Here is a 24,806-nt window from a genome sequence, read left to right on the forward strand (position 1 = left end):
TTGAGGAGGCTTCAGAGGTCACATGTTTCCTTTTAATTTTATAAATCAGAAAACTAAGACCTTTTTAATTTAATTTATTTTTTATATTTATACTTATTTATTAATAAATATAGTTATTATATAGATTTCATTTTATTTATTGTCATCTTTTTAATATATAGAGGGGCAGACCTGGAGTCAGGAAGACCTGACTCCAAAGCTGCCCTCAGACTCTTCCTAATGGTATAATTCTGGAAAATCACTTCACCTCTACCTGCCTCAGCTTCCTTATCTGTAAAATGGGATAATAACAGCACTTTTCTCCTAGAGTTGTTAGGAGGATCATGTGAAATAATATCTGTAAAGTGCTTAGCTCAGTACTTGGAACAAAGTAGGTCCTTAATAAATGCTTATTCCCCCTCCCCCAGGGTCACCCAGTAAAGTAACTGGAGCAAGATTTGAATTCAGATTTCCCTGACTTGCTACATTCCTTATGGTGGACTGCAAGTTCTTGGAGGGGAACGACGAGGCCATTTTCCTAACATTCAGGTTTCTGGGACCCAGCCCAGGACTCTGCGTAGTAAGGGCTCACCAAATGTTTCCCGAACTGAATTATGGTTCTGGATTCGGAAGGGACCTTGGAGTATGTCTGTTCTGAAAAGCACAGATCCAGAGAGGTTCCTTCCTTTGGATGTCCTCCTCCATGAACCCTCAAGTTCCTTTATTTGATCATAAACTTTTGTGAATGTTTGGATGAAGCATTTACTGAGTGCTTATTATATGCAAAATTAGGGATACAGATAGAAAATTAAGGGCCTGCTCTCCAGGGGCTTCCTTTCTAATGTGAAAGATGGCCCTATGGGAAGTTGAGGTCCCACGGTGCCATGGGGGCCGTGGCAAAGCGGATGGTCACCCCCCTTTAATGCTTTTTTCATTCATAAAATTGTACCAGTTTCTGCTCTTGGCAGCTGCGGGTGCCAAGGACCTGAGACAAGAACCTGTGGCCCCTGCAGGAGCTGCTGCCGCCAGATCACTGAAGGGTTGTTCCCGGTGGGATGGCCACGGAGGCAGAGATGGAAGCTGCTGATTCAAGGCCCTGGGCTGTGTCCCTCAGGCCCAGCTGGAGTCCATCTGACTGGTCTGTTCCCCTTCTTTCCTCGGGGTACCTTATGCTTTAGCCACCTGTAGGTGGCATCTGGTTGGCAGGTGGTGAGCTGCCCCTCAGGTCACGGGCATGACGGCTGCTGGAAGCAGTTTTGAGGGTGCTGCCCCTGCCGGGGCTCTTGCTGGTGGCAGCGAGCGGAGTGCTGGGTCAGAAAGAGCCGAGTTCAGATCCAGCTGCAGACACATCCTCCCTGGGGGACCCCGGACAAATCATTTCATCCAGCTTGCCAACTGATCTGGAGCAGGAAATGGCCAACTGCTCCAGGCTCTCTGCTGAGAAAACCCCAGATGGGGGCAGAAGGGGGTACATGACTGAGCGATAACAGAAAAAGGCAGTTGGCTCAGCATTTGTTCTTGGTGGGGGTGACTGAGGCAGCAGAGACTAGGCTGAAACAGGTCTGGTGGTCTGGGAGGCACTGCAGAATTCCCTCCTACTCACGCGCTGCTTTAAAGAACTGAAGGAAATCATCCCAAACACCGGGTCCATTACAAACTGACGTCACTAGTCTCAAGTGGGCCCTCACTGCAGCAAGGCCATCCTGCTGCTTCCTACCCAGTGTGCTCTCCGGCTCTCCGTGGGGGCTCTTCCAAAACTTCCCATTTCTTCTCAAGACTCCAGAAGTTCCCTCTTCCCATCACTTCCTCTTCTCCATTCCGCCTCTTCACTAAAAACAAATCGGGGCTATTTGGCAAGAGCTCCCTCTTCTCCCTTCCTGCTCCTCTGACATGATCCCCTATAATCTCATCCTTCACTCCCATCTCAGAGATGCTCCTTCTCCTTGAACTGGTCTTCATCCCAGATCCTCCCTTCTTCTCCAGCAGATCATCAACACTGCAATCCCCCTTTCTCTCTAATCTTTGAAGTCTCCTATCTTTCTTCTCCTTCCCTCCTGCCCACAAACAGACCCATGTCTTCTCTATCCTTAAAAAGTCCTCGTTTGATCTGACTCTGCATGTCCTTGAGAGAGCTCTCGACACTCGGTATATACACTGTACTTCTACTTCCTCTCCTCCCACTGACTTACAAAACTCTCTTGTAATCCGGCTGCTGACCCCATTTCTCAGCTGAAACTGCTCTCTGTGAAGTCCCTCCTGATCTCTTAATTGCCGGGTCTAAGAGCCCAGCCTCAGTCTAGCCTCCTTGGGCGTTGCCCACCGCCTTCTTCTCGGCGTTCTCTCCTGAGGATTCCCTCTTGGTTCTTCTCTCGTCCGTCTGACCATTTTTCTCTTCTGATTTTTCCTTCATGGGGGCTTCATGCAGGGCACACCCACTCACTGGGGGGTGTCCCCTGTCTTAGGCCCTTTTCTTCCTTCTCCACAAAACACCTTCAATTTGTGTGTGTGTGTGTGTGTGTGTGTGTGTGTGTGTGTGTGTGTCCTGGCTCCACTTCATAGTCTGATTAAATCTACTGAGCCCTTCTCAAAATCACCTTTTAGAAAAGTACATTTTTACATTTTTAAGGTACAAAGGAAGTCAAGTGCACTGAAATACAGCCACCAAAATATTTTTTAAAAGCCAGGTTCATCCCGGGTGACTCTCTCAGCAGTCTCCCCAGTTCCCATGGATTCAATGATCAGTTCTATGTAGATGATTCCCAAATTCTACCTCAGTCTCTCCCCCAGGCTCCAGGGCCACATCACCAGCTGCTTTTTGGGCATTTCCTGAACCGACAGCTCTCAAATTTGGCATGTTCAAACAACTCATTATTTTATCTTTTCTTCCCCAAACATCCCTTTCTTCTCAATTTCCTTATTCCTGTTATGGGTACCCGCCATCCTATGAGTTATCCAGGTCCTCGGGTACCACCATCCTTCCAGTTTCCCAGGCTCACAACTCTCATTTACACTCTCCCCACAAACAAGTTTGATGCTGAATCTTATCACTTTTACTTTCACAGCAACTTCTTCTACATCCCCTTCTCTCCAACGATTCAAACTGCTTCCCATCTGATTCTCACCTCTTCTCTGGACTACTTTAATAGCTTTTTGAATAGTCTCCCTTCAATTTCATTCCACATCAATCCACCTTCTGAACATCTACTAAAGTGGTTTTCCTAAACAACAGCTCTGATCCCTGCTCAATAAACTCCAGTGGCTATTATCCTAAGGATAAAATATAATAGTCTTTGTTGGGCATTTAAAATTTTCCACAATTTTGCTCTTCCTATTTCTCCAAGCTTCTGATACATGACTCTTCTCTCCGCATACCCATAAACCATTTATGATAATCTCCTTTGTTTAAAAAGTGAGAAAGGGAGGTTGAGGATTGAAGGTAAGTAATATATAGGGGGGGGGTCTCCTAGGTAGGAAGTGGCAGAGTCATCAGATTTTGAACCCCAGACTTCTTTTTAGTCTCGGATTCTGGATTCTTTATACCACCCCATCTCATGAAATTCTGGTCAGGGTAAAGAATTGACAAAGGGTTCAAAGGAAAGGTTCAGTAAACAGAAGACAGCTTTTGGAAACGGGATGCAGGAGAGCGGAATGATTTAATTACATCCACTTTCTGAATATTAAGCCAATAGTCAGGGCTGGAGTGGGCGGTGTTTCTCCATAATTGAGGAAGAGAGATCATTGCGGAGATACTAAGTGCTTCAAATGGTACTCTAGGGTAAAGGTCCTTTCTTCTTCATTTCTGAGAAATTCTCGGCAGTCCTAATTGCAACATCAAGAAATGAAAATATCAGAGAACAATGGACGGGGCGCAGGTCGTCTTCATGTCGGGGAGCTGAGCAAGACGGCTGGCCTGGATCACCATGGGTACCACAGGGACAGAAGGCTCATTCCTATTCCGACTTGATTAAAGTTCATTAAGCCCATGAAAAAGAATCTGTTTCCCCTTCTCCCGTAATTTAGGAATAATCACTGCCTTAGTGGGAACAGTCACTTCCCAAAGCTAAAGGAAAATTGTTGCTGTTGTTGAGTCATTTTGTCAGTTGTGTACAACTCTCTGTGACCCCTTTTAGGGTTTTCTTGGCAAAGATACTGGAGTGGTTGGCCATTTCCTTCTCTAGTTCATTTTACAGGTCAGGAAACTGAGGCCCACAGGGTGAAGTGACTTGCGCAGCGTCTCACAGCTAGTAAGTGACTGAGACCAGATTTGAACTTGGTTTTTCTTGACTCCAGGCCCAGCACTCTAACCACTGTGCCAACCAGCTGGCCTGGCACATAGTTGGTGCTTCATAAATTAGTTACATCAATAAATTAAAAATTTCATCCTCCTGGGCCTCCATTGGGTGTCTGATTTCCCCTCTAAACAGGTGCTCAGAACTGAACCAAAGGCTTCAGGCGAGGATGCACCATGACTCTCATGTCCCTGTTTCTGGAAGCTAAGGCAGCCCCAGAGGGTGGCTGCTAATTTGGCCATGATACTCCTGGATTCATTTCAGGACAATTCAAACAATCAACACTGATTAAGCACTTGCTCTGTGCCAGGCAAGGGGTCTTTTCTTAAGCACCTACTATGTGCCAGGCAGTATTATAAGCCCTGGGAACACTGAAGGAGGCAAATGACAGTTCATGGAGCTCACGGTCTAATGAACAACTGTTTCCAAATCAGACCTCTGCCATCTTTTCCTAGTGAAACTGCATTTTTGTACTTCTTTGCAAAAGCATATATCCACCCCCTCTGGGCTTCCTCTCATTAATTCAGCCTGGGCTTCTCATCAGTCAAGATCCTTTGGCTCCTAACTTGGTTTTCCACTATGTTAGCCATCCCTCTCAGCCTGAGGTCAAATAAAATGCTCTGACCATGCCATCTGTTCCTTCAGCGAAGTCATCGATGGAACTGTTACACAGGCCAGGGTCAAGCGCAGATCCTTCTCCCCACCCCCCCCCCGGTAGAGATCTTGCCATGTTAACATCAAATCATTAATAATCACTCTTTGAGTCCAGTCAATTACCCATTTCTGAATCCCTCTAATTGTATGAGGTGGCCCAATCTCTCTCCTCCACAAGAGCAACGTGATATAATTTACATTTTCCAAAAGTAACATGAGATGGGTAACATGAGAGCTTTTGTCGAAAGCTTTGCTAAAATCTGGGCAAATGATATCCCTAGTGTGTCCTTCCTCCACCAGCTTAGTAACCCAGTCCCCCCATAAGGCACACAGAAGGCATTTAACAAAGGCTCACTGGCTGACTGATCCTGTTGGAAAAGGAAATGGGGAGATCCTGGCCTGACTGGGCTTACTCAGGCCATGCTGGCTCTCTGTGATCCCGGCTGCCCTTTCTAGGTGTTTGCCAACGATTCTTTCTAGGATTTTGCCAGGAGCTGACATCAAAGTTGTTGGGCTATAGCCAGCAGACCCTCTGCTCTTCTCTTTCTGGAAAGCTGGGATATTTACCTTTCAGTTTTGTGGTGTCTCTCCATTTTTCCATGAGCTTTCAGATATCACGGACAACAGCTCAGGGATCACAGCCCCCAGCTCTTTTGGGGTCCTGGACGTAGTTCACCTGGGCTGAGTGATTTGACCTCATCAAGGGCAGCAAGGGGTCTGTCATCCCATCCTCCCCAAAGAAAGCCCCTGTCCTTTCTTTGATCCTTGTTCTCCAGTTTAATAAAACAAGCCCCTTTTTGTTGTCCTTAACTTCCCTGACCAGCCTCGGTCCATTCTGAGATTTAGTATCCCAGACATCGTCGCATGAATGTGCCGTATTTGTATTTACTTTCTCTTATCTGGCACTGCACAAACTTCTATTAAATTCCTTATTAAAATCTAACACGTGATCAGTGAGTTCTCTGAGAGTCCACAGATGTCTCTTCACACAACTCCTAGTTTTTCCTCTTCTGTCTTCAGAATTTCATTCTTGACTGTCTCCCATACTTCCTGATCTGACTTTCTCTGTAACCTTTTGGTCCATGGGACCCACCAATATTTCCTCTGAACTCCCTGAAACATGTTCTCCCCAAAATTAGGATGCATATTAGTCTACATCTAAAGGTCTTCCATTCCCACATCCCCTTGTAGAGCTTGATCACGTTCCCTTGGGTTTCCATCATTTCTACCCCAGAAAACAAGTTCTTTCCTAATTTGGGGGAATAAGATCTGTGATGGGCTTCCTTCTTGTTTATTCCTCTACTTGTTTTGTAGATGAAAATGTCACTAAGGCAAGTGAAGACGTTCTTATGTCTCTAGTGAATATCTGGATAGTGGGAGCAGCCCATCAACTGCACGCCATGCCTTTGTGGCAGGCTCGTGATCAGTTTTCCGAATGCTTCAACCGCCTTTGCTTTCTGTCTGGGTTGTCTGCAGTCAACTCCAATGACAACATCATTTTTATTTCCCCCTCAAAAGACCTTACTCCCAATGTTTTCAGTCATATTTCTCTCCTTTGTCTCTACCATACTCCTTTACAAAGCAATTTAAAGTAAAAGAAAATTGGACGAGAACCATATTGATGACAATTCTTGGATCCACGGTGGATACACATTTCAAATTCTGAGTGGGATACTCGAGTCAAATACTGGGTATTTCTACTTCAGAAACTAGCCAATAATACAAGGGTTTGATTTATTGTTTGGTTGAGTGTCCAGGTTTAAGAAAGAGATGGAGAAAATGTGAGTATTGCAGGTTACACTTAAAAATGTGTTCTGTTCACAGTGTGTGGTACCCACCCCTTTCCGAGAAAGCTGGTTATTAAATATTTACCAGAACACCTTGCACAATCCCCTGCAGATTAGCCATAGAAAAATGAGCAATAGCGAGCACGAGCTCTCTGGTCCTTGGGACAGATTTCTAAGGAATGATTGTATAGAGAAAGTACAAGGGAAGGGATCTAAAAGGGACACTTACTTTCCAGCAGCGTAGACTTCGGCCGTATCAAACAGATTGATTCCATTATCATAAGCCAGGGTCATCAGCTGCTCTGCCATCTGAAAGGAGAAGAGGAGTGGTCACAGCGCTGCTCCTGAAGGCTCTGAAGCTCCTGAGACTCTCCAACTAAACCATTTGTCATAGTTGAGCTGGGAGGGACTTTTGAGACGATCTAGTCTAAGCCCTTCTTTTTCCAGAGAAGGAAAGTGATTTATCCAGGACTACAAGTAAACGGGCAGATTGGGAATCAGGGTCCTTCCCACGGGCTGGAGCTCAGTGCTCTGCCCATTGATCCACCCTGCTTCACGGACTCGAGTTGGGTCCTCAGTTTGGCAAATGTTTGCCAACATCTCAAGGCAGGAAAGATACAAGATGTCGGGGCTGCCACAAGCCCTTTCTAAATAAATTCACCTACCTCATTGTATCAGAATTAATGAAGGAAAGCTGATTCAACTCAATCCTTACCTGTGCTACTGGGGACACCAAGAAAGATCCATCCCAGCCTGCTTGCAGAGAGCTTATGCTTTAATGGGGGGGGAGAGACTCCCCCCAAAGTGTGACCCGCAGGGGGGAGGGCAGTGCCAAGGGGCACTGGGCAAAATGCCACAACAGACTCAAGGATGGTGAGATGGTGCAGGGACAGAGCGGCTCAGGAGGCTTTAGCAAGAACTGTGTCCTCAGAGAAAGGAAGGGGGGGTTTGTCCTAGGTGGAGGGGGAATGGCATAAATGCAGGCCTTTTAACACTGGATGGCAGGATGGGAATGGGGGCTTAGTCTGGCTGCGCCACGGAAAGGTATGGGCATTTAGGAAGCTGGGTGTTTGGTACACAGTTGGCAGTTAATAAATGTTTGCTTTTTGACTGACTGGTTAAGACCAGCTTGTGGCAGGCCTTGAATGGCAGAGTCAGCAGAGTGACAGTCCTAGTGATATGTCGGAAGGATTGCTGCTCCATCGGCCACAAATCGTGTAACGTCAGAGCTGGAAGAGCTGAAGAGACCATCTAGTCTAACCTTAACCTTATCATACAGATGAAACTAATTTGAGGGGTCAGCTCAACTTAACCAATAAGTATTTATTAAGGAAGGAAAACAAGCATTTGCGAAGCATCTACCCCGAGCGGGGCACTGTGCTCGGTGCTTTTTAACAAAGTTATCTCATTTGCTCTCCACAACAACCCTGAGAAATGGGCTTTGTTACTGTCCCCATTTTACAGTTTAAGAAACTGAGGCAGAAGGAGATGAAGTGCTGGCTCAGGGTCACCCAGTGAAAAACCCAAGCCGGCCTCTTGTTGGTGGGAGTGGGCGATAGGTTGGGGTGCGGCAGCTCTGGGAACAGCGGGATGTTCGTGGCCACCTGCGCTGTGGACAGATGGGTGAGTCCTCCTCTAGGGTAAAAGATGCGATGCTCTGACAAACGAGCGTGGAAGGGTTCCTTCTTCCAGGTGCCTGGGGAAGAATCTACACCCAGGGCTTGGTGCTTGTGGGCCCTCACCGCCTGGCCTGCCTCTGGCCGCTCTGGCACTACGTGCCCAAGGTCATGAGCTGGGCCTGGGCCCTGGCTCCTCTGTCTCCAAATCCTCAAACCCCCCCCTCCCCACAAGGGAGGTGGGCCCGGATGGGGGCCACTGCAGAAGTGGGAACGCCAGGGTTTGGCAGCTGGGAAACCCAGCCTGGCTCTCTGATTGTTTAGCCAAGGGGGGGACTGAAATGAGCCCGTGTTCCTCAAGCCTTGGGCTAGAGGGTAGATAACTGAGCTATGTTCTGGGGCGGAGGAAGCTCGCCTGAGATTTAAACTATTGCTACAGGTCATGCACTGAGATCCTTCCTGCTCCTGTAGGCCGTCCTCCACCCTACTCCAGGCTCTCTCAGGCCTGCCTCTGACCTCAGGGATGGGGGCTGACCCTGTGGGGCCCTCCCAGGGAGGAAGTCTTCTGTCCCACTACCCTTTGTGTTGGCTTAGAGATCTGCCTGAGGTGTCGAGAGGGAGGAAACTGTCTAAGCTCCCACTCTAGGACAGCAGGGGGGAGGACTCAGAGGCTCTCCCTGTCCCCTCCATAACACCGTCTCAACACTTCAAAGACCCCTCTTAATTTTGTTGATTTCCAGGATCTCCTGTTTCAAAGCGATTCTTCCCTCCTTGGAACTCCCATAGCTCTTTGGGCTGTGAACTTAATAATAAGGATGACGGTAGCTACCATTTGTACAGCACCCGCTACGTGCCAGCCACTGTGCTAACCTGTACAATTATTATCACGTTGGGTCCTCACAAGAACCCTAGGAGGCGGGCGCTCTTAGGCTCTCCATTTTACAGATGAAGAAACTGAGGCAGATGGATGGTAAATGACCCATGTGGCTAGTAAGTGTCTGCAGCTGGATTTGGACTCTGATTTTCCTGACTCCAGGTCTGGCTCCCTGAGTTGATTACCATATAACAATATAATGTATATAATCATGCAAGACTTGCATCATTCCCCAATTCCTTCATGCCGATAAGTTGAGGACAGGGTCTATGGCTCAGAGTTCCTCTGTGTCCCCAGGGCCGGGCAGCCATTAGTAACCAGAAGCAAGCTTGGGGGCCATTTCGTTTATCCACATTCCCACTATCACATCCCTAACAAGAGGCTTTCCGGTTTTCCCTTGAAGCTGTCCAGGAAGGAGGAAACTGCCTCCCTCCATCCCAAGGGACTTCACCCCATTCTGGAAGAGCTCCAATCGTTAGAAAGTTTCTCCTGACACTGGGTCTAAATCTATTTCTTTGTAGCTTCTCCCCATTGGGGCTGATCTGGGGCCAAGAACAAGACTCATCTCTTCCATGGGACGGCCCTTCAAATACTTCTCTTTTCTTGGCTAATTATCCCCAGTTCTCCCAACTACTTCTTTACAATGAAGTCAGGATTTATCAATGCAGATACTCTCCTCTGAATACTCTCCAGCTTACAGACGCCCTCCCTGGAATCAGGAGCTCAGTATTGAAGACAAATCTTCAGAAGGGATCGATTAAGAGCAGAATGACAGGAATAGTCCTGACCCCATAAAGAGCTCACGAAACTCTTTAAATAAGCAGATAGTAAGGAACGTGGGGCAACGCGTTTCCCATCACTACTGACACAGAGTTCCATTTGTCTATAAGTATATAATAGGAGCCTGTTAACTGGCTCCCAGAAATCCAGATAAATGATGTCTGGCATCATTTATGGCAACCAGCCTGGCAATCAAAAAATGAGGTTTACTTATGTTTGATAGGACTTATTCTAAGCGATCCCACGTTAACGTCTAATGTTTGCTGCTTTCTTCTCTAAGCATTCACAAAGCAGATAGTTTCATTGCTCCCTATAAAATAATTCCTGGGATGGCCAGTCTAATGATATCATAATTCTTTAAAGTATTATTTCTCCCTTAGATTTTTAATCCTAAAACCATCACAGAATTGGGAGGGATTTTTGTGGTCATCTGCTCAAAAACCATCCAATTGAGGAATTTTATCTAAAAAATTCTTGATAAGTGATCAGCGATGACCAAGACTGTTCATTTCATTTTGGGACTACTCTCCTTGTTTTTTTCATTTTTGTTTTCGTTTTTGTTTTTATTTGGTCTTTATGGAGGTTCTCACTGGTTAGTTCTTAGTTAGGTCTCAGTTAGGTCCAGAAGCAATATCCTTGTGAATTGCTCACATATGGCACAAGTTCCTAGCTATATGTAATTAAAGGAACAAACCAAATTTAATTAATAAATTAATTTTTAAAAATAACTAATTTTATTTTGATATAGATTCCCCTCACAGGAATCATGGACTGAGCAACTTTTACAGATAAGATATTCTCAAATTCACTCGTAAAATTTTAAACTCAAGTCTACCATTCATCTTTTTGAGACGCATACTCTCCTTCCCCCAGAAAAAGGTAATGCAACTTTTGGGATTTATTTCTGCATATATCTATCTATCTATTTTTTTTTGCTGAGGTAATTGGAGTTAAGTGACTTGTCGAGGGTCACCCAACTAGTGTTAAGTGTCTGAGGTCACATTTGAACTCAGGTCCTCCTGACTTTAGGGCTGGTGCTCCATCCACTGGACCACCCTGCTGTCCCTCCTGCATATATTTTTTAAAAGGCTGAGTGAATCAGCTTTGAGACCAGGAAGACCACAATTCAAGGCTTGCTTCTGACACTAACTACTGGTGTAATTAAGGGAAAGACACTTCTCAGTACTGTAGGCAGTTCTCTTAAAACTCTAAATCAGCTTCCCAGCCTGATGAAGTCATGGGTAGGGATAAATAACTTTTTTTTTTTTAGAAACACAGAATTCTTGGTTTTTTTTCCCTGTGTTCCTCTTTAACCCTAAAACCCAGCTCCTGGAAGAAAAAAATGAAACTCGACAAATGGATCTGGATTTAAATCAGATGCACAAGCAGAGTAATGAGGAATTTATAAATAGGAACACTATTCATGCGGTCCTTGTTGGCTCCGTGAGCTGAGAGGTGAAAATGTCGGGATGTATAAAATGAGCTCAGGACTGCTGGAGGATTGCTAGAGGCGGGCACCGGGCCTGGAGTCAGGAAGCCCTGAATTCCAGTCCAGCCTCAGACTCTGATGGGGACTCAGGGCAATTTCTGTCTGCCTCAGTTTCCCGATCTGTAAAGCATCTCCCTCCCACGGTTGTTGTGGGGGTCACTTGAGATAATGTTTGTAAAGGGCTTAGCACAGTGCCTGGCACATAGCGGTTGCTTCCCTCTCGTATATCCTCTCCCCTGGAGGAATTATCTTGGGAACCAGACATGGGGAACAGGAACAATGAAACCGTTCAGTTCTCTCCTGGGCCCTCTGGGGTCATAAACGCTGAATATGTAAAGCGTGCTTCTCTGGGTGTCAGATCCCTGGCAGAGACAGAACCCAGCCTGGTCCCGCAGAGGGCAGAGGATCAGCTCTGGAAGCAGTGAGTGTGGATCCAAATCCTGCCTTGGGTGTCCCCAACAAGTCCCTTCACCTGCTGGGGCCGAGGCTCCCCCCGTTACATGGGGAGCAAACTAGATGGCCTCTCAGTCCCACCCAGCTTCAGACCATGAGCCTCTGTACAAGGATGATAAATAGAAAGCAGAATCAAAGCCATTTCCCCGGGGAAGGAAGTGGCGGAGCAGGAAAGGCGCACACGCTGGGACTGTGGGACTCCCAAGGCTGAGGGGGTGGCCCTCTGGGATGGGGGGTGATGGGCAAAGGGGGACCCCGGAAACAGAAAAGCATCCTTACCTCATCGGTGATCTGGCCTCCAAAGGTCACCCATGTTCCTGCAAGGGAGACAAAGGCACACATTACAGCTTCTAAACTGGCGAGCTGCAGGGATGGTACCGGGGCCTCCTGGACCACGGAGTCCTTCAAGAGACCAGCAGTCAGTGCTCTGTGTGAGAAGGCGGCTGCCTCTCTCTGCTCTGCATGCGGACCACCCAGCTCAGGGCTCACGACCCGGGGAGTGTCTTACAGACCCTAGACCCAGAGGAGCCTGAGAACCAGTGACCCAGAGAATGCACCAAGTTCTCAGTGGGGCTTGTCCGGTCATAGACACAGAGCGGAGAGGGGATGCTGGGCTCACTTGTTCCACAGGAGAGGGCGGGTGAGAGGCGGGGGCCTGTGAGCATGGCACAAAGGGGAACGGGGCTTAAAGAGCCCCTGGGGCCCTTCAAGGTCAACTTGTGTCTGCAGAGGCCACCCTTTAGCTCACAACATCTTTGTCTGAAGATTTCCAGGAAGCAGAGACCAGCAGAAACCACCCAGGAAGCTCCTGAGGACTAATGGTGTGTTTGTGAGTGTGTGTGACTGTATATGTGTGTGTGCTTGTGTGTGTGAGTGTGTCTGTGTGTGATTGTGTGTGTGTGTGTGATGAGGGGAAGGTGACACAGGGAAGGGCTGGGCAGTGTGACGGTCAGAGGAAAAGGCCTGAGATACAAACAAGGGACAGATGCTTTTCACTGGCCAGACCTTGTTATTTGGAGGAAGGGGAATATTTCTGCTTGGGAGCCCTGGGAAGGGGGTCTCTCGGCTTCTGGAGGGGCCTGCGCCCATGGCCGGCCTCCCTCCCCTGACTCCCATCAGTCAGCAGCAGTGATCTCCCTGCTCAGCTCGCAAGGGCTCGGCTGTCATGGCAACTGAGCAGCCAGGCTTTGGCTTCCTTAACTTCCCAGGGGGCCAGAGCCCTGCTGCCCCTCAGACACAGCTTCCCTCCCTGGCCTGACAACCTGGACCCAGGAGAGGCGACTTACCGAGGCCCAGGCAGGAGACCCGCAGCCCGGACTTCCCCAGGTTCCTGCAAAAGAAATGTTCTGCGTTAGTGCTCACTGGCCCAGAGATGGGGCAGCGACGCGGTGGTGGTGGGGGAATTAGGGGGGAGCCATCAGTGGGAAGGCCGAGTGGTCAAAACTAAAGGGACCCCAAAGTGCTACGGCCACATGGATGGTTGTTGTTTCTACTATTCATCTAGACTATGTAACGGGGTCTCAGGATGGGAGAGGCAAGGGGCCGGCGGCCTCCCGCTACGGGGGGGAGCCCAGGGACGGATGTTCTTTATGTTATTGGACCAAAGATCCAGAGCTGGAAGGGACCTCAGAGACCCTCATGGTCAACACCTTCCTTTCAGAGGAGAAAGCTGGGGCTAGGGAAGGCGAGGGCTGGTTCACTATCACACGGTCGGAGGCAGGCTGGCCCCTGAACCAAAGTCGGCCCTCCTCCCCCTCCTCCACCAGGGATGAAGAAGAAGGTGGGGAGGAAGACGGGTTAGAGCAGGGACTCTGGCTCTGGGCCCTGACACAAACCCCCATCACCCCACTAATCAGTCTGGCCATCACTGTTAGCGTGACATGTCTGTGGGACAGCTTAGCTTGGGCCATGGGGAGAGAACCTCCCTAGACTTTTGTCTGTGGTTTCATTCATTTTTAACAGCTGCTCACTCGAGGTGGGGAGGGGTAGTGATTAAACCCATTTTAGAGATGGGAAAACTGAGGCCCAGAAAAAGGGAGCAGCTTAGAGACAGAGGCAGCTGCCGGGCCCTGTGAGGCTTAGCTGGCATTCCTCTTCCCTGATAGAGGCTGCTGAGGGAGGCAGAATTTGGGCCGTGGGTGCGTCCGTCTGTGTGCCAGGTTACAGTTTGAGGCCTGGGGCATGATTGGCAGTAAGGGCCTTGATGGTGGCGGGGGGGTTGGGGGACCGGACGACCACTTTATCTTCAGCCAGAGCACCTTGTGCTAACTGGGCAGGTCTGGAGTGAGAGGCCGTTGCTGCAGGCTGAAGGGGCTCAGGGGCTGCTCGGCCCCCATGTCCTACTGCTTGGGAGAGGTCCCTTCAGGAGACCCTACATGCACGGAGGGCTCACTGGGGGTCACAATGATTACCTCACTTGGTTCTCATAACCTCCCCGGGAAGAGGGGGCCTTCATAGCTCCAGTTCCAGATGAGGAAACCGAGGCAGAGGGAGACTAAGTGATTCCCCATGGTAACACAGTGAGTGAGTGTCTACGGCTGGATTCAAACTCAAGCTTTTTAGTGCTCTACCCTAGGGTCACCTGGTTGCCCCAACTCTGTTTCCCAGGAGCCTCATTCCTTTTATCCTCTTTCCAGGTTGCCCGGCAACAGAAGAAAGATGGGCCAGGCTCAGATCTCCAGCCACCGGGCATTTTTGGCGCCGCTACCAGCCTCTAGGGGGTCTGAGGACCCTGAGGAGAAGCCCAGGGGGGAGAGCTGACGGATGTGCGGCTGAAAGGTTCCAGCCACCAACCCTGATCTGGCCACTTCCTGTGTGATCGTGGCTGCCCCGGGCCCCGAGGTCGAGCCCAAACCCCACTCGCCAGGGCCACAGATCAACGCAGGGCAGCCACTAATGGAGGTTTAACAAGAGGCCCTATTGTTGCTCAGTCTTTCCCAGCTGTGTCCAGCTCTCCATGACCCCATTTGGGGTTTTCTCGGCAGAGATACAGAGGGCTTGGCTGTTTCCTTCTCCGGCTCGTTTTACAGATGGGGAAACTGAGGCGCACAGGGTGAAGTGATCTAATCTAGACAGCTGGGAAGTGTCTGAAATCACATTTGAACCCAGGACTTCAAGCCCTGTGCACTCTGTACCGGGCAACAAAAAGCCCGCAAAGTGTTTACAGACGTCAATAATTAATTAGTCTTTACATTTCTGAGTGAGTAAAGCTTAAGACTGCACTAGGACTTTTGGGACTGCTGCACAAAGCTGGTATGACACAGTAACTTGCATCTTGTCTCCCCATTATAGTGTGAGCTCCTTAGGGGCAGAGACTGTTTTTGTTTGTCTCTGAATCCCTCCCATGTAAGAGCCTGGCAACCAATCAACGTTTATTAAGCGCTTACTATGTGTTGTGCTTCATAAATGCTCCTTTACTGATTGAATCACTACAAGTCTTTGGGCCTCAGCTTTCTTATCTGTAAAATGGGGGCAGGATTGACGAAAGGATCTCCTCCATCCTTTCGAGACCCAAGTCCTAGGGATTCCTTTCTGCCTGATTGTCACCAGGGATCAAACCCTGGTCCTAGGGAAGGCAGCAAGGGGCCGAGGGGGAGGATATGGGAAGGGAACCATCGGAAAACAGGTGACCAGGGTTCTGTCACTCTCCTCCCACGAGCCTCTCGGGCCTCAGTTTCCACATCTCCTGCCTGTCTCTCATTCAATCACATTAAAGCCCTCAGGAAAACGTCTGACATGCTGTAGAGATGTAAGGCATTAGAAAAGTGGCCTGGCTGCCTCCTCTCTACATTCCCAATGGAAGGCAATCTGTCTAATCGTTTCTTAATGACTTCTAGAGAAAGGATTCTTCCTTAAATAAGATTCTACTGGCACAGAAGGGACGCTGTACTCTTCAAAGGGTCAGGGAGCAGAAGAATACAGACTCTGAGAGGGTTTTTTCCTAAGGAAAACATCATCTAAAAAAAATCAAGTAGCTTTTGACATAGCACTAGAGACAAAGAGGGGAGAGGGAGCTCTGAATTTATGATGGCTTTAAAAAAAATACACCCAAATAGTGCACATCAATATATCCGGCTCCAGCCAGTCTCAACAGCAGCCTTAATTGATATTTTTCTTGTTAACTGTGACTAGGAAAAAAACAAAATTCCCTCCCTCCCCCAGCCCCGCACCTTGAAATGCTTGGTCTGAGCAAAACTCGTTCTTTCTGCTTGGCTATGTTATTCATTGCCACAGGGAACTGGGACTGGCTCCGAGGGCCCCACAAAGCATCCACGGTACTGGCTGCATGACAAGCTAAAGCTTCACACCCTACATTGTGTCAAGGGTGACCCCTCAGTCACTATCCTGAGAAAATTGGGGAATAGCCCAAGTCATCCTTGTGCGTGCCACGCTAGGTCCCTCACTCTTCCTTATTGACAAGTCTTGCTGTTGCTACTGCCATGTCCTCTCTTATCTACTTCCTGTGACATATGTCCTTGGAGCATCCCTCTGAGCCCCACTTGGCTCATTTGCAAAATGAGGGGATTGAACTAGAATCTGAGGGCACTTCTAAGTCTTGATCTGTGATGCTATAAGTCACTTAGCCTTTCTCAGCCTCAGTTTCTTCATCTGTAAAACCAGAGGGTCGGACTGGAGGGCCTCTGAAGTCACTTCTCTCCGCTCCCATAGCCCCGGTCCTAGGTCAGGCCCCCATCATTCCTTGCCTGGATTACTACATGGTACCCTGACTCAAATCTCTACTTGGCTCTTTGGGGACTAGGGACTTGGCTTCCAAACTACTGTGCACTTATTTTGTGTATATTTCTGTGCGTCTATGTTGTTTCCCCATCATGTGCCCTTACAGAAACTGATTTCCAGAGAACGTAAGTGTAGCAGGGCTGAGATCTGAAGCCATGCAGGATGACAGACAGAGATGGAAGTGATTCTAAAGCCCAGCTCCTCCACTTTACAAATGGAGAATGGGATACAAAGTGTTACAGTGACTTACTTGCTCAAGGTCACACACATCACAAATAGCCAAGCTCAAGTTTGAACACTTGTATTCTGACTTCAAACCCAAGGATCTTATCACTACATCATACTTAAAGAGATCCAGATAAACTGTAATCCTTTCGGGATCAAGGCGCTCTGATTGCAATGATCCCTAGCTCCTTTCTCTATTTCTATCTTCCTCCTTTTCCCCTCACCCCATCCTTTATCTCTCTCTGTCTCCCTCTCTCTATCTCTGTTTTGGTTTGTGGTTTCATTAATATGGGGGAGTCCTGGAGGGAAACTCCCTTCATCAGTATGAATTAGGAACCCATCTATAACAACTTATGCATAATTATAACCCATCTATAACATAACACCTCCATGACTATAGCCCATCCATAACTATAGCCCATCCATAACTACAGCCCACCTATAACATAACCCACTGAGACACCTAGAATTAGCACTGTAAGAGAGTTGCCTGGATCAGAGGTGTTAGGTGAGTTGCTGATGGTCACACACATACTATGGATTGGACCAGACCCGAACCAACCTTCCTGACTCTGCGACTGGCTCTCTAAACACTCTGCTACACTGTCTCCCGGCTTGCACACAGGGGTATTGATCTTTTTCATATGTATCCATGAGCTTTTGAGTTTAACCAATACAAATTTACTTAAAAGCATCACTGAGTTCTTGGCAACTTCCCTTAACTTACATTTTTAAATCAATAGATACGATCGAACTCTCGTTTGAGGTTCGGCAACGTTTTCGATTTTACAAAGGGGCCTACACACTCAATGTTGGGGACGGATGCTTTAGGGTCCACTTAGACAAGCTAGCCAATTTTCAGACAACTGACTCAGGCAAACACATGTCTGCAGATTCAGGATTAACAACAGTGAGTTTGTTTTTTAAGGTAGATCATGATGTGGTAGAAGGAGCCCTGCATCTGGCCCCAGAAGATCTGGATTCAAATCTTGTCCTTGTTCCTTATTATTCATGTGAGGCTAAGCAAGTTTTTTTTTTTTTTTTTTTTTTACAACCAGTTTAAAAGGAAGGGTTCTTTAGGGTCACTTCCAGTTCTATAACCAATGGAAAATCCAAATTCTAGATTAAATAGCATCTGCAGCAAACCATGCTAAGTGTCTTCATCAGTGACCCACAAAAGATTTTCTATATATATGTGTGTATATATATAGACACACACATTCTTTCTTGCTCTCTCTATACAAGAGCATGCTATATATATTTAAAACCATATATATATAAATATAAATCCCACTTACATTTACTTTAATCCTTTATAGCTACATGGTGCTTTTATATCTACCAGCTTACTGAATCTTATAACTGGGAGGTATCATTATCTCTGTTTAAAAAATTGTTATTTTTTTATTATTCTGAAATTGAGAAACACCAACCCAGCCATTTTCGTATACAAGAACAGAAAAAGAGGATTGTAACTGAAATGGCAAATTTCTAATATTTACAGCTTGTTCTTTTTAAAGGATTAATAAATCCGCCATGCTAGTTTCCAAGCTGTGCTCTTGCTTATGTCTCTCTTTGAACTTCCCTCTGTTCCGTTCTGTGCCTCCCCTCGGAGAACACTTTATTTCATGGCCTGAACAACTGAAGGAGCACAAAGGACTGACTCCCAGCGGCCCACGGACAATCAGTACAATCCTTGCTTTATCAGGGAGTCCCACCTCCCAGAGGGCTACTACAGGCTTCCAGATGCTGCCTGGATTTCCCTGGAAGGGAAACAAACCTGGGGCTGTTAGGAAGAGACCCTTTATTCATCCTGGTGAGTTCATCTTCCAGCTCGGGATACTATATAGTACAGCAGTATTCCAATGCTATTTTAAGTGTCTGGACTCCTTTCACTATCTGTGCATTTTAAAAAATGCTTTCATATCCCTCTTTCTTCTTCTGTTTTGACTTCACTATCACTATTCTTTAAGTTCTCTGCAAACCCTTCCCCCCCCCAAATTAAAATAGCAAACAGACATCTTGCTCATTCTAAATAAAGTAAAGCTATGAAGAAGTTGACATGCTTGCTTGAGGTCACAGAGCATGGGAGTGACAGGATGGGGCTGGGCTTTGAAGGGAAGTCCTTCCAGGCTTCTGTCCCTTCTGTTATTCTTCACTTCCTAGTCTTTTACAGTGACCGTCCTCAGCAGCCTCAGGAAGCATGACTTTAGTTAACCGTGTCCTCAGGTTTCCTTCCCATCTTATTTTACTGGCATGAGATGCAGCCCACCTTCATGAGACGGGGTTCTCCCCTTAAATCAAATAGGGGCAGAGACCTGGGATCTCTAGCGGCTCCTCTGCCAGTCAACCTGAAGACTAAGTGAACAAAAAACTGGGACATGGCCTGATCCCACGACTGCTCCACTCAAGTTGTTTCTGTTAGAATGATGGTATTAATCCTGCCATCAGCTGCCAGGCAGATGGAAAAGGAATCAGAAGGGACAGCTTATCCCTAGGCTGAAACCTTAAAGGAAGACTTCTTGCTGGAAGGAAAAAATATAGATCAACAAATTCTGGGGTGATCTGGACAGGGCCAGCTGACATCCGGCTGCCTCCGAACTTTCAGAATGGGAAAATCAAATTTCCTGCCATTTTCTCCCTAATTAAAGCTTGACATAATGATAAAACAGCTGATCGAAAGTCTCGAACAGCAAACGGCCTCGGTCTTCATTAATTCTGCCTCAGATCTTTCCAGCGGCATGGAAAAAAATAGCTAATGAGGACTCATTAGAATAACCTTTGGCCGGAGAAATCATTGGCGTGCATCGTGTAACCACTGAATATTTCACTACTGTTAAATATTTCACCTCCGACCTGTACGACAGCTTTTGGTTCTTTGATATGTCAGAGACTCTTTTGATAAAGATGCAGTTTCTTAAACTTTGGCAGTGCTGGGCAGATCACAGATAGCTTGCTGTGAAATGATGAGGCAGGGCAGTTTTAATAGCCCTAAAGAACCTATAAAATGGGCTCGGGGGAGTGTGGAGCAGGGGATTTGGAGAGCAGTGTAGCAACTCCTGAGACCTGCCGGCATCCCAAGTGCAGAAGCTGTCGAATGGAAAGGCTAGCCTCTCATGTTGGGGGATTTGCACACCTGGAGAGTTATCATTCTGCTGCTGTGGGGAAAATTTCCTTTCTGAATAAGGCTAAGTAGAAACCTGCAGATTGGAGCTATTTAGGTCTAACTGGCTTATTGTGTAGACTCTATCCATCTAAAGCAACTATACCAGGTGTTGACAGTAGGGGTAGACTTGAAGAGAGGGGGAATCTTTCTCTGGGCTTTATTAGCAGAGTCAGTTTCTACCTTATGTGATCAATCTTCTCTGGATCTCTGGGGAATCATAATCTTGAAATCCACCTGTCCCCTAATGAAGAAACAGCTTTGAGGATTACTGCTCCCCAGGCTCCATTCCCTCAGACGGATGCATCCCTTAGAGCGGCAGTAATATGAATAATGGTACCTCATCTGTGTTAGCACAAGGCTACAATAAAACTTTTTCCACTCGCGACCTCTTTTTGCCCAAGAAATTTTTAGGCAACCCCTAGGTATATAGATATATAATACACAAATCAAACATTTACTGATAACAAACTATAATTTTGCAACTCCCACATTCAGTTATAAAACCCCATATGGGGTCATGGGCCATTGTTTCGGTTTAGCACAAAGGATTCCTGAGTTTGGTTTTTTACAAATGTTTTGATAAATATATTTCAATATAATTGGTTTCTTTCATAATCCTATGTGTTTTGTTTTATGCATTTAAGAAAAATAATCTGAGAAGAGGCCCACGATACACCATGAGACTAAGACTAAAAAGAATTTTATACCTTTTCAAGTTCTCTCTCATTGATCGTCCTTGATAATGTTAGGGCCTGATAGTTATAGCTAGCAAATTTCCAACCTGACACATCAATAATAATTTCTATTTCTTGACCATACAAATCTCTCTCAGGCGTCTAGAAAAAAGAATTCCTCCTTTTTTGCTTTTGATAGTTGTTGGTTAAGACTAAATGGAAAAGTATTTGTTAAGTGCTTATTATATGCCAAGAATAAAAGCTTTTATTAAGTTGATGAAGGCTTTCTATTAGAAAGCCCCAATATTCTGGTTAGCCATGGATGTTAAAAAAGGAAACCTGTCATTTTCTTCAAGTCAGGTCGCAGCTTCCTGTGATCTGTAGAGACTCTTAAACCTTATGGACAAACAAGGACAGGACCTTTTTGGCCAAAAAAAGGACTATTTTAAGATTCATCCTGAGTTACACATATGAATCTAGAAGTGATTCTTTAAAAATGAGAAATGGATTTGATTCGGGGGAACCTTATTTAATTTACAATTTAAGACCCATCGCATTAATCCCTCCATAAATTCTCTGGCTGACTGCAGTTTTATATTATAGAAGATGGACCATCTTAGAGAATAATTGCAACGACTCAGGGTTTCTTCTGATATTGTTAATACTTGAGGAACTAAAAAAAAGCAGAAATATGTCTCTTTCCTATTTGGAAATAAAGTTTCACGAACAAGAGGGTAGGAACTGGCAACTCGGATTTCTGGCCTAAAAACTGCCACGGACCAGGAGAACACCTGCAGAGAAAGACTCCTATTTTCCACAGGGTGGATTGCTTTTGAAGCAATAATAGCACATATCACATTACTTTTGTAGCTTCATAAAGTATTTTCTTCCATGTGAGGTGAGCTGTATAAATCCTGGTCTCAGTCCAGACCAATGAAGGGAACTTCCACTGTGGAAATTCTCTACCTTGCTGGAACTTATGGGTCTTGGGCACCGAGATATGCCATGAGCATATGGGGATGTGCCGTATTTATGGCTATATATCCGATAGGTATTAAAGCCAGATCTCAATACCAGGCCACGTGCATTACTGGCTCTGTATTGCAGATGCAGAAACCGATGCACAGAGAAATTAAGTGAATTGTTTCTCACCCGGAGCGGAGACTCGAACCCAGGTCTGCTGCTCCTGCAGTGCCATCCTGCCTCTGACGAAGAAGTCCCACAGGCACCCAGACACATTGAAGCCCCAGATCATATTACCTCAATTCCATCCCCAGTGGGCTACTTAAACAAAACCTAACAGAATCCCATTAGCTAGCAAGCAGAAATCACAGAGCAGGCAACTATTGTGTCCACAAATGGCTTCCTAACAAGAGTCAAGCAACAGGAAAAAGGACAAATCATTTCTGGGCATCTTTCCTCTGGCAGCCATGGGGATACAAAGCCGTGTGGGCCACAGGCCGTTGGCCCCAATTCCCATTTCATTTAGGGAGGACACGGGTGGCCGGCAGGGAAGGGGATGGAGAGTGATTTCCCAATCACTCTGTGGACTGCAAGCCCTTTGCTGCTCCTGGGGAGAAGCCCAGTTATGGGGCGGGGTCCAGGGTCAAGGCTCGGGATGGAGGGCTCAGCCAGGGGCCACGGATGGAGGCCAAAAGGGGGAGCATTGGGGGGGGGCAAACAAGGCAGGCGTAAACTGTCTCTCCTGAGGCCTTATTCAGATTTGTGAAAAAATCAAAGCCTCGCTGGGCTGATATTTGTGCTAAAGTTTAAGTTGCAATAACAGGGAAAGGCTCAAACCCGGGGGGAGCGAATGGCCTAACTGGTGCATTCAGGAATCCGCGATTCATTTCTTTTCATATTTCCCTGCGTAGTGAACAAAAAGGAACCGGTGCTGGACTCTTTAGCTTAAAGGACACCCCACATGCCCACCGCCCTACCCTGGTGCGGGTCCCTCCGAGGGAGAGACCACAACCCCAGAGTCCTGGCCTCCAGCGCCTGGGCCCAGAAGTTCAAAGGAAGGGGGACACACGAACAGGTGGCTCGCCGGTGGCTTCCTGTGCCTGCACAAGGACCACGGGGTAAGGGTTAAAGAAAGGAAGAAAATCTCCAGGGACATCCCTTCTGCTGCTACTGGGAGGGCAGAAAACTCGTGGCCGACACTGGGGCTCATTTTTATTCTTCAACAAATTCACCAAGCCCTAAAAATAGCCCATCCTAGCTACACAACAGCATGAGCTGTCCAAGCCAGAAAGAGCAGGGATTTGCAGATTTAAACAATCTGACAGGGAATACAGGCGGCGGCTCCCCACTCCCCAAAGGACGCCGCGGCTTCTGCTCCTACCTATATTTCATCCCGGGCTGCTTCATGTTCGGGTCACTGGATGGAGGGATGTTGTGCACGGACAGCTGCCCCAGGCTCCGGGCCACCATGGCCACTGCCCGGAACTTGCTCCTGGTGCCCAGGCTGGGGCTGCCGGCATTCTGCCTGCTGAGCCGGTCATCGGCACCCCGGCCCTTCAGGCTGTGCTCGGAACACACAAAAGACACCTGCATGGTGGCCAACTTTTTCCTTGGGGTCTCTCTCTCTCTTCTCTTCTCCTTGTTCCCTCCTCTATCCCAAGCAGCTGGTCCCCCAGAAGCTGGAGTGCAGGCGATTCATGGGAGCCGAAGGATCGGAAAGGCCATTCAGGGCTCGTCAAAGGTAAAGGAGAAGAAAAGCCACTGAGAGCAGGAGCATCCTTCCTCGGCGGATCTTTCAGAAAGGAAGAGGAGCGAGCCTCCAGGAGGGAGCCACACGGTGTCTTCTCCAAGGAGACGTGGATGCCATCTCGCCTCCCTCTCACATCCTGCTGTCTGGGGAGCCCTGCCTTCCTCCCCTGCCGATCTCACCGTGAGTGCCCAGACAGTTTCCCAAACTTTCGTCTTGTCCTTTACTCACCGAGGATGGCCGACCTCTGAGGGCAGCTTCTCACAGGCACAGAGCAAAGGGGGAAAGAGCCTCTCACTGTCTCACTTCCTCCCGGGGAAGGCAGAAAATCCACTCCCAGGTGTCGTGTCACAGTCGCTGCCGTGCATGATGTAACTTGTGCCCCGGAGCCCAGGGGAGGGGCGGGTGTCCCCGGGCCCCGAGGGGGCTGCGGGTGCCTCCTCGGTGGCTTCTGAAGGGGCCGGCTGACTACCGGGGCACCGCAGCGAAAGCCGCCCAGCCCTTTCCTAAGTCAATTAGGTGGCCAGTGAGCTGAGCAGGAAGAGTTTGGCAATCCATTATTAATGAATCGGGATCCACTGGGCTGTCTCTGCCCCTGACAGGGAACTCGGATGGCGGCCACTCGCGCCAGAGCCTGTGTGAGCACAGCTGCTCCATAAGCCCTCTGCTGCTCCCAGGGAGAAGCCCAGTTCTGGGGCGAGCTCCAGGGCAAGGCTGGGACGGAGGGCTCGGACAGGGGCCCAGACTGGGAGCCAAGAGGGGGAGCATTGGGGGAGCAAACAAGACGGGTATAGACTCTCTCCTGGGACCTTATTCAAATGGGATTTTTTTTGGGGGGGGAAAAATAAAGCAAAGTGCTTGATGGAGCTCTTGTGTTGGTCTCCCAGAAGGAGATGCTATTGGACATAGCAAAAGAATACATGCAATATTCAAGCTGGGTCAGAGGCACTGAGGCACCAGATGTTAGTTTTGCATTCAGGAAGACCTGAGTTCAAATTCTACCTTGGATGTTTAATTGCTAAGCAACTATAGAAGAGTTGCCTAAATTCTTTTTCAATCTTAGCCAACTTGGGGCAGCTGGGTAGTGCAGTGGTTAGAGCACCAGCCCTGAAGTCAGGGGACCTGAGTTCAAATCTGGCCTCAGACACCTAACACTTCCTAGCTGTGTGATGCTGGGCAAGTCACTTAACCCCAATTGCCTCAGGGGGAAAAATCTTAGCCAACTCTAATTTATAGACGAGGTGCACTCTGTCCTGTGGGAGGAAGATTCCACTCTGGAACCCTAAGATCTCTGATACACTGACTCCAGAGCCAAAGCCATGCTTTGGGGGGACAGGGCAGAGGAGAACAGGGATGGAGGAAGGAGACTTCTT

The 24,806-nt window shown here is 47.7% G+C and overlaps 1 protein-coding gene across 11 annotated transcripts in view; it reads right to left on the reverse strand.

Moving 5' to 3' along the window:
- KCNAB2 (potassium voltage-gated channel subfamily A regulatory beta subunit 2) overlaps positions 1-24,806 on the reverse strand; it is a 133,269-nt gene that overhangs the window by 19,854 nt on the left and 88,609 nt on the right. For 9 of the 11 annotated variants that reach the window (XM_031963757.1, XM_031963756.1, XM_031963758.1 and 6 more), the window contains 3 exons: positions 13,208-13,251; positions 12,201-12,238; positions 6,939-7,018 (listed from right to left, as the gene is read on the reverse strand). In XM_031963757.1, coding sequence (XP_031819617.1) covers positions 6,939-7,018; positions 12,201-12,238; positions 13,208-13,251 — 162 coding nt within the window. Of the gene's footprint in view, positions 1-6,938; positions 7,019-12,200; positions 12,239-13,207; positions 13,252-23,067; positions 24,509-24,806 lie in introns of those variants that run through there. The other 2 variants (XM_031963753.1, XM_031963754.1) reach the window with 2 other exon arrangements.

Source organism: Sarcophilus harrisii, chromosome 3, assembly GCF_902635505.1.
Source record: "Sarcophilus harrisii chromosome 3, mSarHar1.11, whole genome shotgun sequence".
NCBI lineage: Eukaryota > Metazoa > Chordata > Mammalia > Dasyuromorphia > Dasyuridae > Sarcophilus > Sarcophilus harrisii.